Here is a 14,229-nt window from a genome sequence, read left to right as displayed (position 1 = left end):
TTCCCCGATGTATAATGTGTAAAATGTGTAAGGTTCTGTAAAGATTTAGAAACATTTTAAGGGATTTTAAGGATGTTGTAAACAGCTCCATTCATCTTCAGTGGCAAAAAAGTGGATAAAAAAGTGAAATAGCTGCAAAAGTAAAAATACCTGAAATACCAAAAGTCATAGCAGAATTGTCATAAATGAGCTGAATGTTTTGATATATGAATTGTTGAAATAACACAAAAAATTGTGGAACGAGTTAGATGCTGAAAAACGTACGGAAGGAAAAATGATCTCAAAATGATGATATAAAACTTTCACACTGATTATTATTCAATATTTTTTAACTTCTGGAATAAACTTTTAATACAAAACTAAACAGGCAAAGTTAAACACATACATTTTACTTTAGCGTAATCCTAATTGTTAGAAGAAAAACATTTACAGAAACAAAAACATAAATTTCTACCCATTTGTGTGATAAAAGATTCGTACTTGTCGTTTTTGATGTGTTCATAAAGGCGTTTGAACTGTCTTATCTGGAAAGACAGGATGCCAATGAGTGACACCACCATCAGAAGGAATGGGTAGATCCTCCTCTGCATTAATATCTCCATCTCAGGGGTGACTCCTGCAACAAAACATACATCTTTATTCACCTTTATGCTGAAATAATTTAGTTCAAGTGTAAATAAATCCACTGGTAATGAAAGAAAAACTGTATTAGTGTTTGATATCATTGAAATATGTATCAAACTCAAGGCCTGCATGCTAAACGTGGCCCTCCACAGCATTTTATGTGGCCCGTGACAGCTTTAGCCGTTGAACGTTCAGCTTTATATTAATATCTTCAAATAAGTGTATGCTGCTTTAAAGTGCCTGTGACAAGCATATCCTTCAAATACAAAAAGTCAACAAAAACATCTTTATATTCAAGAAACTTGGCATAATACAAGTTATTTTACCATTTTTATCACATAACTGGCAGACTTTAATTTGAACTTGGCTCAAACAAAGTGAAACAGGAAGTGACATCAAAGGGGATTTTTTTAAGAAAAGGAACACCCAGGTTTTTGTTTATTGAAACRATATTATTTGAACTCTGACTCTTCTTCATCTCTCACCGATAGAGACTCAAAATATCTACAGAAACATCAGATTCTTCTCTACAATCTGGGTTGTTAGCCACTGTAGCAACGCTCTGTTCATATGCAGACATTCCCCTTTGACATCACTTCCTGTTTMTTCACATGCAAATATTCCAACAACTGTTCATGTCAGCATCATGAAATGTTATCTGCAATATGTTTTCAAAGTTAGCCTTCCAAAAATGCATTCATATTTATTACAAMAATTTGGTGTCACAGGCATTTTAAATCCAGCACTGGGCATAAACTGCATCTCCTATAATGCATGTTTATCTTTTTTTTTTTAACCTGCAAAGTGATGGAGGTGGAGATCCACAGGGTTCAAAAGTAGCTGGCATCCAGCAAAATTTGCTGTGTAAAATTTCCATTTCACTTCATTTTTGCCAGCTACTTTTGCTGTGGTCCAGTTGTACTAGGAAGTGCCAATTTCCCACTTACAAGTTGTAAATTTAAACTAAAACGCCCCTTCAGTGGGAATTCCCTGTTCAGAATTCTAGATGGCAGCTACTCACCACAACACCGAGTAAAACTCTTAATAATATTTCTGTAGTATTTACTTCACATTTAGTCAGTTGCAGTAATTTTCAGTGTTTATGAGGACGAGTTGAAACGTTTCTATGCAGGAAATACCAGGTAGAGCTCAGTTATTGTTTGTCAGCGATGTTAACAAATATAAGACAAGGAACGCAAAAAATTGAATTAAGCTGGCCATAATTCTCATGTGGCCCTCAATAAAAGTGAGTTTGACACACTTGAACTAGCGATACGAGTAACTAAAATAGTAACTAAAATACTATATAATTTTCCTAAGTTTTCTAACATACATGTACCAGTAACAATTTCTCTCATAACTCTTAAGACTTCCTTTGAAGCTGACCATTTTTGTCTTATATAACACCAGGAAATCCCTTCGTATAATATTTGGCTTCATTGTAAATCTAGCCAGATGATTAACGGCCAAATTTCAACAAACTATGCATCATTTTAAAGCATTTTAGATCAAGAATATGAAAATGATCACATCACAATATATATATATATATTTTGCAACCTGGATCTTGTATGTGTTTTCAGACACTGACCTGCAGCAGGCACCACCCCAGCAGCGATGACGTACGGCACACACAGCGACAGCAGCAGGACAGAGATGACCGGAGCTGCCAGTCTTCGGATAATAAACTGAAGATCAATGTTGCGAATTCCATTTGCATAAACCTGAGGAGGAAGTTTAAAAGTTTACAGATCCAGTTGAGTTTATTGTTACAGCTCTACAACAAACATCATCTCCGTACAAACAACCGGTTTACATCTAGTATCCAAAAAAACCTGCCTGCTCGATAACAGCCTTCAGCCACCACTGAGGTCCCATGAGGGTGATGGCTGCAATGATTTTGGCATGAAGCACACCAAGAGCCCAGTCCTGCAGACAACACCGCAGAATAAACTTCCACTTAAAAAAAAACTTTTAAGATCATGCTTAGAAACAAGAGACAGAATGACTTCCAACAGGTAAAACCTACCTGCCATGGATAAAACAGAGGAGTTTGGTCTAAAGGTACTCGAAGTGGGGCCACGATGACCAGTTCAAACAGCAGGCCCAGCAGCAGCGGGATGACTCCAGCAACCAGCAAAGCTACGACAAGGGTCTTCAGGATCTAGAGCGGCAAAGTGAGAATGAAAAATTACATTTCCCATAGAGTCACGGGTTTTCCACCATTTTTTCCTGAAAAAACAGCATTTTTTAATCTCTAGAAAAGTTTAAAAATATGGCTTAAATCAAAGTCTTACAGTAAATATAAAGGGCTCTACTGGTGGGATTCAGGCATGCATAAATTTATACATTCATGATATTAGAACATCTGAGATTGTTTTCAAATAAGATACAAATATTCATAAATTCACACATTAATTCAGTGGGTTTTTTTAAACTCTGTCCCAGTAAATATCTGCTGCACTTGTAGCTTTAAAGTGCCCATGACATCAATTTTTTATAATAAATATGAATGTTTTTTTGGAAAGACAACATTGATAATATATTGTAAAAAAGATTTCATGCTGCTGAGATAAACAGTTGTTGGGATATTTGCATGTGAAGAAACAGGAAGTGATGTCAAAGGGGAAATGTCTGAATGTAAACAGACCGTTGTTGAAACGGCTAACAGCACAGGCTGAAGAGAAGAATCTGATGTTTATTTAGTTTATTTTAATCACTATCATAGAGAGATAAGAGATAGTTCAAATAATATTGTTTCGATAAACAAAAGCCAGGGAGTTTTTTCTTAAAGAGTTCCCCTTTGATGTCACTTCCTGTTTCACTTTACCTGCGCAAAATTCAAAAGAAAATATGCCAATTATGTGACATAACGGGTCAAATCATGTGTATTACGCCAAGTTTCTTAAATATAAATATATTTTCTTTGACTTTTTGTATTTCATGGACATGCATGTCACAGGCACTTTAATGTTCTGAACTGTTGCCCAGTCAGACACTGGCTCTGAATCAGCTTTAGGAGCAGACCTGTGGAAGTCATCGCTGCTTGGCACAACACACCGCTGCTCACTGATGCTTACCATGAGGGACCATTCCTGCACTTTGCGCATGATTACGATGCGTCCCTGTGGCATCCAGGCCAGCAGAACGGTGACTCCGCGCACCGAAAGCCAGCAGACGTAAAGACCGCACGCTGCCGTGTACAGCTCGTGGATTTTGGAGCTTCCTGTCCAGAAGGACATCAGCCATCGACCCGTGAAAACTGAAAACACACGTGACAAAACAAAACCCCAGATCAGTGCCAGCTTTGTAGTGCTCGTGGTGGAGGGCAGTTACTATAGTTAAAAGCAGATCTGAGAAAACATGAAGCTCTGTGAATATATTTATAGACAAACGTTGTCATTATGGTTTGGGTGGGACCACAGAGCGGAAAACCATCTGTTAGCTCAGCTGTTTGCCACCACACCTTACCTGGCAGGGTTAAACACAGCAGGCTGGCCAACAGCAGAGTGATGCACATGAATATTATCAGAAGAACAATCTGGGGRAAAAAAAATGAAAATACAAAAACAGTCAATTTAATTATTCGCTACAATGTAAACCAGTGTGCTAAAGTCTCATGAAATCCCTTATTTCTTGACTAAAATCTGCTTTAGAAACCAGAAAAAAAAAACCACGGGTCTGCCTCACCCGAAAWGGGAAGCGGAGGGGTCGGTGGTACGGCTGGAAGCCCACTGGTCCCCCCTGCTGCAGGATGGCCTGATGAGCTGCGTGCAGCCCCTCACCGACAGGCGGGGCTGGATTGTTGTTGTTGTTATGATGACCCTGGGGAGGGTTGTTGTTATTGTTGTTGTTTGCCGCTTGATTGGCTTCGTTGTCTTCCTGCTCGCCGAGGAGGTAGGAATGAAGGTCTCTGCCAACAGAAATAGGTTGTTAAAATATATTAATTACAAAATGTATGGGTAAGTCCAGGCCTGTCACCATCACACATTTTACTGGATGAAAAGTTGCCTCAGAAATGATCGTGATAAAAATGATCYACCCTCACTTGCGAAGCTTAGGGAAGTTTATGAAATTTATTTACGTAATGTAAAGTTACGATCTGACCTGGAACTAGAGATTGTGAAAACAACMCTTRTGGGAGTCGTCCTCTAACCAGATAGTTGTTGGTTCGATTCCCTGCTGTTCAGTCGTATGTCMAAGTGTCCCCTGGGTAAGACACTGAACCCCCACCGCCTCTGATGTGTCCCATCAGTGTATGAGTGTGATTTTAAGCATTGATTAGTCTCCATAGACTGATTTGTACATTAGTTTTGTAGAGATAATAAAGTGCTGTGTGAATGGGTAAATGAGGACAGATGTGGGCGGAGTTGGCTTTAGGTGTGGGCGGAGTTTGCACTAACTGTGATTGGTCGGATTGACTTGTCTTGTGGGGCAACATGGAAGTAATAATTATAGTAAAATAATAAGATTTATTGATTGTATGTACAGTTAAAACAGAACAATGACTCAAATAAAAATTATTGTGAACATTTAAACATAATTTATTGACTTCACATTTCATGCATCCAATGCCATCCTGTCTCAAGTTATGAATATTCATAGTCATATTGCTTTTTAGCCATCTTTTTACAGGCTGGTTAGAGATGTTTTGACCAAGCCAAATTACATGTCCCACCACGTGTACGACATTCAAATTTCGTAAAGCTGGCACCTTCCTATCTCAAGATATGACTACTATTAATCTTAAAAAACATATCCTGCCTGACTCAACCGAGCTACTCCCTGCTGCCCCCAGTTTCTTCAAACTTCAAACTCTTCCGACCAACCATGTCTTGGGTCAACTCCTCCCACAAAATAAAAAAACTCCTACTTAGTGACTGCAGAGACCCCCTTCCCATGCACTTTGAGTATTCTGGTTGGGCAGAAAGGCGCTACATAAGTGCAGTCCATTTACCATTTAACACAACAACAACAACAACAGCAGCTGAAGCTGTAAAACCGTTTCCCACCTCCTCTATCCAAGACGGCACTATTTATTGTTCTTGTTTTCCTCTAGCTTAATAAAACAACTGCAGTCACCCTAACGCTGCTTACAACATTTATGCTACGTTCACACCAAATGCGCTTTGAGCAGCAGGAGAGGCCGGTTTACATGCAAATTCTATGGTGGACACRCGTCTAGGGGCAGCGCGGCACGTCTAGGGTGTTTAGCACGGTGCGGTGTGCAGCTGTAGGTGCCGTTTGAGCATTTTCCGTGCATGTGGTGCGTCCAAATCAGCCAACGCTCGAGTTCAAAAATCTGAACTTTTGCTGCTCGACACGCCGCGTCAACCAATCAGAGAGACTAATTTTTCCACATGACGGTTTCCTGAATGTTTCCCACTAACCTGAAACAGACGGACAGGAGCTCTTTAGCTGAAATGGACCGTCTGCAGTTGGTGTTCTGGCTGGAGATATCAGCACCGAYGTGGGTCAGCAGCTCGTTAAACTRAMCGYGGTGTTAAACTGGGCTCGGGMCAAAAATAGTCCRTCAGCTCRCAGCTCCTGGAGTAGTGAAACTAACCTAACAAACCGCCTCTAAATTATCTGGTGAATTAATTATCTGGTGTGCGCAACRTTCACTTGCTCTCAGTAAATAAAGCAAAGCCATTTTCTTTATTTTATCTTTATTTCATCCATCGAAGACAGACCGGAAAAAACCAAGACGCTCCTCCCTCTTCAGACGCAGATCTAGTCTGTGTCCCGGTTTGAACGTAGCGAGTCCAACTGGAGGCATCGTGCGCATTTTAGCTGCTCAAAACGCATTCGGTGTGAACGTAGCATAACATTTAGGAAAGTTTACAAAACTTACATAAAGTTACCTACAAACTGGGACTGGAGATTGTGTAAACAACGCACAACAACCACAACCACTGAAGCTGGAACATCGATAACCACCTCTATCCAAGCCGGGACAGTTTATTCTGTATGCCTCTTCCTCTGGCTTCATTAAATAATAACAATCACCTGCACTCTACTCACAAAGTTCAGAATATTTATGTAGTGTAAAGAAAGAAAGAAAGAAAAAAAACCCCAACTCTGGCGTACCCGAGAGTAACCAGTTGAAAGAAGGCCTGCTCACAGGGCTCTCATGTTACAGAGGTTAGAGCCTGACAAATACCTGACACGATGAATATTCTTGTTAAATATGCTATTTATGCTCGTTTTATTTGATTTTAAGACACATATTAGGTAAAAAAAAATAAAAACAAACAAAAAACAAAACATRACTGTGTTTCCTGCTGTTCAGGTTCGACTTACAGTAAATAACCAGCGCTGACGGTCCAGGCTCTGACCAGRCCTTTGAGCCACTGACGAGTGTGTCCCTGTTCCAGGAGAGCAGGAAGCACAACCTGAAGTAACAACAGCTCTAGAGACAGCTCGCTGACGGGGGCGTCGCTGGAAGGAAAAGAAGGGAGGGGGTGGGGGTCCGAAAAAAATCTGTAAACTACACGTGTCAAAGTATTTTTTTCCATTTAACAACATGAAACTTTTCTTTTCCTTTCCACACAGTTACAATCCAGACGAGTGTGGTTGGTTATGGTTTGTTTTAAAGTGACTTTTYGGTGTCGTTGTGTTACCTGTAGAGCATCACGTTGTACGGGAGGAACGTGGGAAGCATGACTTTTATCAGCCTGATGGGCAGCCACAGCATGAGCAGCACAATGGAGCCAAAGACGACGACAGACAGGATGAAGCGCCGCAGRTGTCTGTAGATGGGCAGGTGGATCATCTCCTGCACCGGGTTGAAATCTGGATCGTTCAGGTTTCGCAAAAACCACAGCACCCCAGGCCTCAGCACCTGACAGAGGACAGATTGTTTTTTAGTTTAAAAATCATCATTATTAAAAATGAAATTATCTGGTTATGTTTTGCTGAAATATTAATTTYCTGTTTATTCGTACCTCTCTAAGTAGGAGAATGAAAGAAGCAAAGTAGAAGACGTAAACCATTCCCACAAGCCAGTGCAGGAACATGGTGGTACCAGGAGCTGATTTGAAACTCAGCTCTCTGTCTTTCAGCGAGGCRTCAAACATTTCCTGCGGGACAAAGACAGGAAAACTTTAAAAAACGGGACTTATGAGTCAGTTCAGATTCAGCGTCAGAAATAAAACGACATATTTMTCCTGTAAATCTGGTCAATAAATTTGCAGACGAACAACATTTGCAGGTTACGTACTAATTTATTTTACTGGTAGTGATGATTTGCCTTGAAAAAAGCTTTAAGAGCAACAGAACAGACTTCAGGAACTACTTCTTTTTCTGCAACGTGACCCTGACAGAGTATCAATTAATGATCCATTTAACCCTTTATTACAGACAGATTAACAGATTCTTGATGTTAAAATGGTGGTGGATTCAGAGTCGAACCAACGGATTCAGTGAATCTGTTCGTGCAACTGTGCTTTTTTAACATTAATAGATTTTTGTTTAGTTTGTACTGTCTTTCATTCAATCATTAACACACGGAACTGACRCTTCACGACCTGGACACACTCACAAAGACACACTTGATATCTACTTTTTCTTTAAGTAAAATAGTGTTTCCAGTAGATTACAAAATTGATTTAAAGGGCCTCAAAATGTAAATGAGAACAATGTTAGTGGAGATTAACGTATGGATGAAATGAACACAGGAGAGGGTAAAAACAGAGCAACTGTCAAATCATAAAAACATGGTACTTCCTCCCAATTCAGTCCAAAAAAAAAAAACCAGTCAATTTTTAAACTTCCTGCTTATAACAAACAGACTGTGTGAATAGCAGTATGTGCTTGATTAAGGTATTGTTGTATATTGTTACAGAGCCATGCTCACGTGTGCAAAGTATATGAAAATGAGAATAAAAAAAAATAACCTTGATTTATTGCCAGCATTAAAAAAATGGTGAAAAGCAAAAAGAGTTACATCAGCAACAAGTCAAGGATAAAGGTTCCCTTTTCAAAAAACAAAACAAGACAATAGTGATGGGCATTATTGGCAAAAAAAAAAAAAAAAAAGACAAATAATTGTGGTATTTAGCCATTAACAATTAATATGACGATTAATCCCCTGGATGCCCTCATATCCTAGTCACATGACCAATTGAAATTACTCCAGTGGGAAAGAATTGCTCTTTGTAAAAATCTGTTTCAATTTGTGTCAAAAGCAAAGACTTCAGGCTATACATCAGTTTTTAAATTGTGTCGATGGTATAACCGGAGTTATGATAAATAAATTACACAACATTTAAAATAAATGTTTGTCATATTTGAAGCGAGAAGGAGCATCGAGCGGACTGACTGAAGAAATCTCCAGTCAGTCTGCCCAGTGGCATTAATCGTATAATCGTCAAGTGACAAAAAATAATCGATAAAAGTTTTTCTGACGATTAATAGCACAAAATCAGATTTTGCCCAACCCTACAAGACAAAACAAAAAAACAACTAAATTTTGCTCCAAAATAAGTTTATCACAAAATAGCTAATTATTTCAAAAAGTTAGACCAGGGCTATTTAACTGTAGGCCCAAAGTTCGGCCCRCCAATTGGTTCATTCATCTCTTAAGCCCAAACCCCCGGTTTTCTACTTTAATTACTCTAAGTTTACTTTAGTTAGACATCTACGTGTGCAGTATGTAGAGAAATGTCAGAATCTTGGCTAAAAGCTGGTAAATACAATTTCTATGAATATCCAAGACAGTTAAAACTAGTGTTGAAGATAAAACGATGAAAGTGAAAATAAAATTGGTTTAAAAATTTGGCAAGTCAGAGATGTCAAAATAATGTTTGTCAAATATGAGGCATAACGTGTTATTTTTGTTTTTGATATTGTTTAATCATCATTACTTTTATAGGGTTCTGTATGTTGTATTCATGATTAAATGCAGCAAAATAAACTGTTTCAAAGGTAACAGATCTTTGTAATACATGGTTTATTAACATAACAACTTTAAATGCTGGACGTTCGGCCCCTGAGCTGTTGGTCTACACTAACTGTGGCCCCTGGAGCAGTTTAGTTGAATAGTGCTGAGTTAGACATGAATGGAGAATATCAGAGCATAAACTAAATGAAGGGTCTTACTAAAGAGCAGATGTCGAGCCACCAGCCGCAGATCAATGGGAAAACACCAATTTCCACAACAACCAGTAAAGACACCTGTAACAAAAGAGATGGTTTTAGATAAAGACATTTTGAATTTAAATATTATAAAAATAAAACGGGATATCAAATAATTTAAATGGCATTGAGAAACTGTCAGTGTTTGACTGTTTGCATCATGACCCCTGAGAGAGAAAAGAAACACTGAAAACAGTAACGTCTGGTAAACATAAGCAGGCAGGATGTGCTCAAAGGAAAAACAGGCAGGTGTGGGAACGGTTAACACCTGACAGGTGGATGTTTGTCTGAGGTGGTCTAAACTCACCACACTCGACTCGTGAGGTTTGTCCACCTGTTTAGTTTGACTGAGRAGAAACAGTGCTGGTTCTGAACACACGGGGGTGGGGGGCACCGCCGACGAATGTCTCAATTTCAAGCCCGATTAAAGCTTTGAATTTTAATTTTTACTCATCAAAGCAAACAATTTTGTATTCAGGGTTCCTACAATTTAAGGCAAGTTAAATTTAAGACTTTTTAAGACTTAATAATAATACAATAATACAATAATAAACACAAAGGACAAAAAATAAAACCTAGAAGAAACTCATGAATCAAAATATTTTTGGTTGAATTATTCAAATATTGCTAATAGACTAATTATTTTAATCCATATATAATTGCTGTTTTGTCAAATATAGCAAAAAAAATCCATTGTTAGCAGTCAGATTTAAACTTAATTTAATTTCTGGAAATCCTCTAATGACCCAAATATTTGGAGTTTCAGGACCCACAGTGGGTTCTCAACCGCAGCTTGCTGTAGATGAAACCTTAAAGTGCCTGTGATGTAAAATGTTTGTAAGAAATATGAATGTATTTTTGGAAAGACAACATTATTAACATATTAGAAAACAAAATTCACGTTGCTCAGATGGACATTTGTTGAGATATTTRCATGCGAAATAACAGGAAGTGATGTCAAAAGGGAACATCTGAATGGGAATATTTCAAAAATAAAAGGTTAACAATTATTTTAATATTTGATACAAATTACAGTCATTCTGCTTACAATGTGTTAACATTTTTAAGACWTCTGAAGACTGATTTAAGACATTTTAAGGCTAATTAAGGCCTTATCTTTGGATTGATGAATTCAAGGCCTTTTAAGACTTTTTAAAGATCTGCGGGAACCCTGCTATTTTGTGATACATTTAGGAACAGAAGGGAAGATTAGATCAGTACTTCTGCAAAGGTCAATGCCAACGAGAGCAGAATTACATTTAGAAACATTACCTTGACAACAATGTAGCAGACTCCAAGGAGACGCCGGGATCGCTGGAACCGGACCAGAGCAGCGAGTCCCTGAAATGGCAACTAAGGATCGATACGGCACAAGAGTTTGGACTGAATTTATCAGATGTGTTTGGATTAAATTAAAGCCTCTTGGCAGCGTGTGGAGACAGTCAGACAGAAGGATACGTGACACAGGATGAGAGTCATGGCCAGCAGGATGTAGCCCACAATCGTGGTGATGAGGCCCTCAAAGTGAGACGCTTGAACCTGAAGTCGTAATTAATATTTTTAAATGAATTAAGTCAGCAAATACATCATTTTTCACATTAAAGATGAAGTGATTTAAGTGTCTTACGTATTCCTCAAAGCCAAGGCCAACCACTGAGAAGTGCCCGATGTGGTAGGGACAAAAAGCTGAAAGAGGGAAAACATTTTATTTAATTGTGCAACTACTGTATGTATCTGTTTCGAACCGTTCAATTAGGGCTGCCACAAACGATTATTTTTATAATCAATTAATCACAGATTTTTTTTACAWTAGTCGACTAATTGGATCATACGTTAATTGAATATAAACATCCAGCTTATCGCGCCAGAATGCAGCTGCTATTATATAACCATGGTTAGATTTTAGCTATATGCTAACTAAAAATAATTGCTGTGGAAGGTAAGTTCTGCCTCGCAGATATTACACAGGTTTGTCTTTCATTTTCTTAAAATGATCCCACACTTTGAGCTCTGTTGTCAGGTAGCCATGATACCAGAGCCTGTCTGTATAATGTCTTGTGACGTCCACGGCCTACCCCAGTTACCACTACTGTGCATGTGTGTCAAGGACAGAAAGGCAGATGTGGCAGTGGAAGCTGTCAAAGCAGTTTGGAATTTAATTGATTATTAAATTAGTCATTGATTATTTTAGTAATCGATTAGTCGTCGACTAATCGTGGCAGCCCTACGTTCAATACACACTATGTATCAAACAATACAGATTTTTGAATTTATTTTATCAACTTGTCTCCTGAAGATKGTCTGTGTTGAAGGATCAGTGGATCTGTGTTCGACTACTCCACCCAGRCTGCAATGTCTTACTATTTCAGCAACATTTCATTTACAAACTGTAGTTTTGAGGTTAAACCAATGTTCATAATTCATTTCAATAAAGTACAAGTTAAGAAGAGCATGAACAATTCTCTTTTTTTATTTATAAAAAAYATCAAAATGTAAAGGCTGGTTTATACTTCGGTTTGCACGTCTTGTTCCCCCTGCTGAGTGAAAAAAAATTACACAACTTCCGTCTGCTCTCCCGTGGTGACAGCCTTCTTGTACGCTGCCCCCAGTCAGAACTGTGCGACGCGGACCTCGTGGCTCTGAGCGTGTGATTGGTTAGACTCTCGTGAGTGTGTTTGTTCGTGCGGACGTCCAGCCTGCGGAGCGTTGAGGAGCTGGACTCTGATCAGCTCTGCCTTCTGCGTGTTATTTTGTTTAAAATTACTTTTTTGTCTGAAGCCAGTTGTTAAAAGAGCTAGAAGAGCAGCTTTTTTCATCCTATTGAACGTGAGCATGCAGATAATTTTTTACCACCGTTAACATAAAAAAAGTTTTCCTTTTGCAGACTCTCCATTCAACAAAACACTGATCATTGAGTGATAAAAAAACACAATATCCAGCCATCATTATTGTTGTTTATGTACTTATGTGAGCTGTGGGAGGGCAGAGGGAAGATYTATGATAATTTATGGCCTGCAGCGTCTTTAAACCGCTCTTTATACGCGCTCAGGAAAAAGACGCCCAAAATGACGCAATCACCAACCCGCTGTTGCACATCTTATAATCCAAGCTTGAGACTAAAGTATCGAAGCAAATCGAAAATTTTCTGTATTGTTGCACCCYTAATAATTTGRGCAAYAAAAAAAATTGAAAGAGTTTTAAATCTGTGTTATTGATATGAGAAAAAACATGTGAATATGCACTTTATCAGCTGCATATGTTTTCAAATCTACTCACCAAAGACCAGAATGAAGAGTGTGTTCAGAGACACCACCCAAAACACATGTTCCTGTAAGTCAAACATCAGATTTTAAGTTAATGATCCATTAACCGTGTTTAGCAGGAACACTTATACAGCACAAATGAAGCCTTACCAAAAATACCAGAGAACCATCCAGGCCAAGCATCTAAGCAGGAAATGGAAACGATACTTGTTTAGTTGTGCAAACATCATCGAGGTGCAGAAAYGATGCAGAAATATTCTGAGTTACCCTTTCCCAGGTGAGCTCCTCTGCCGCTCTGTCCCACTCCAGCGCGTTCCAATTCATGTCATCTACAGCAACGGATAAAAGTAAAAGCAGGAAAATTTACTACATTTTAAAAAATGCTGATTCCAAAACCATAAGAGACATTTACACCGTAACAAATATCTGAAACTTTTTCTGTGTTTCTGATCAAATTCTTTAAACCTGAAATAAGCTTTTAGACTTTTTTCAACCATTAAAGCAGCAAAACACTAAATTAATATTATGATGCTGGAAAATTATTTCAAGTGCTGACAACTACGTGCAAAGTTTAAAAGCAATATACATGTATTAACACATCTGCCATCACTGAACAAGACAAAACAAGTGAATAATAAACAGTTTTACTGTTCACATCACTGATTACTTCAATAAAAAGGCCACTGCAGAAACCATGCAGATCTGTAACCGTAATCAAACCCAGCATTTTTGCTGTAGTGCAAATGAACATAACAGAAGTACAAAAGAATGTTTTATATATATTGCAAAATGATTTCAACAACAAAAATATTTCTCAAATTTTCTCAAAATAAAATGGATGTTATAACCATTACTTCAAGTAAAACTGGTCATTCAGACATAAAAAAAAATCAATGTTGCCTAAAATGTTGTAGTGTGACAGGACCTTAAGGGGTTTAAGTGTGCACATATAGTCATAAAACTATTTCAGATAACTAGAATGTAAGTGTGGTGAAGCCAAATAAATGTAACATCTGCCTGCCATACAATGAGTTTTTGCCTGCTGAACTTGCTGCTGTGCTCTCATCTTCATCATCAGAGCAAAACTGTTACATTAGCAAGATGGATTTATGACTGAACGAACGTCCACATCTTTTTTTTATCACCTCTGTGGGTAACAATACAGAAAAAACAAGTTTGTCAGAGAAAAGTTTGTCAGAGAAAA

General features: G+C 38.3%; 1 protein-coding gene across 1 annotated transcript in view; it reads right to left on the bottom strand.

The window, feature by feature from the left end:
* Positions 1-480: 480 nt before the first annotated feature.
* The window catches only part of marchf6 (E3 ubiquitin-protein ligase MARCH6), a gene marked incomplete at its 3' end in the record, with an annotated part of 19,128 nt that continues 5,379 nt past the window's right edge, over positions 481-14,229 (bottom strand). The window contains 17 exon segments of the mRNA XM_014002372.1: positions 481-616; positions 2,216-2,348; positions 2,464-2,553; positions 2,654-2,788; positions 3,705-3,886; positions 4,096-4,165; positions 4,315-4,537; positions 6,928-7,065; positions 7,248-7,468; positions 7,572-7,706; positions 9,727-9,801; positions 11,035-11,103; positions 11,221-11,301; positions 11,390-11,448; positions 13,039-13,090; positions 13,176-13,208; positions 13,293-13,354. Of these exon segments, the coding sequence (XP_013857826.1) occupies positions 481-616; positions 2,216-2,348; positions 2,464-2,553; positions 2,654-2,788; positions 3,705-3,886; positions 4,096-4,165; positions 4,315-4,537; positions 6,928-7,065; positions 7,248-7,468; positions 7,572-7,706; positions 9,727-9,801; positions 11,035-11,103; positions 11,221-11,301; positions 11,390-11,448; positions 13,039-13,090; positions 13,176-13,208; positions 13,293-13,354 (1,894 nt within the window).

This window comes from Austrofundulus limnaeus, unplaced genomic scaffold (genome assembly GCF_001266775.1).
Source record: "Austrofundulus limnaeus strain Quisiro unplaced genomic scaffold, Austrofundulus_limnaeus-1.0 Scaffold12, whole genome shotgun sequence".
NCBI classification, from domain to species: Eukaryota; Metazoa; Chordata; class Actinopteri; order Cyprinodontiformes; family Rivulidae; genus Austrofundulus; species Austrofundulus limnaeus.
The sequence above is the reverse complement of the archived record's forward strand: the minus strand, read 5'-3'. Positions and strand labels throughout refer to the sequence as shown.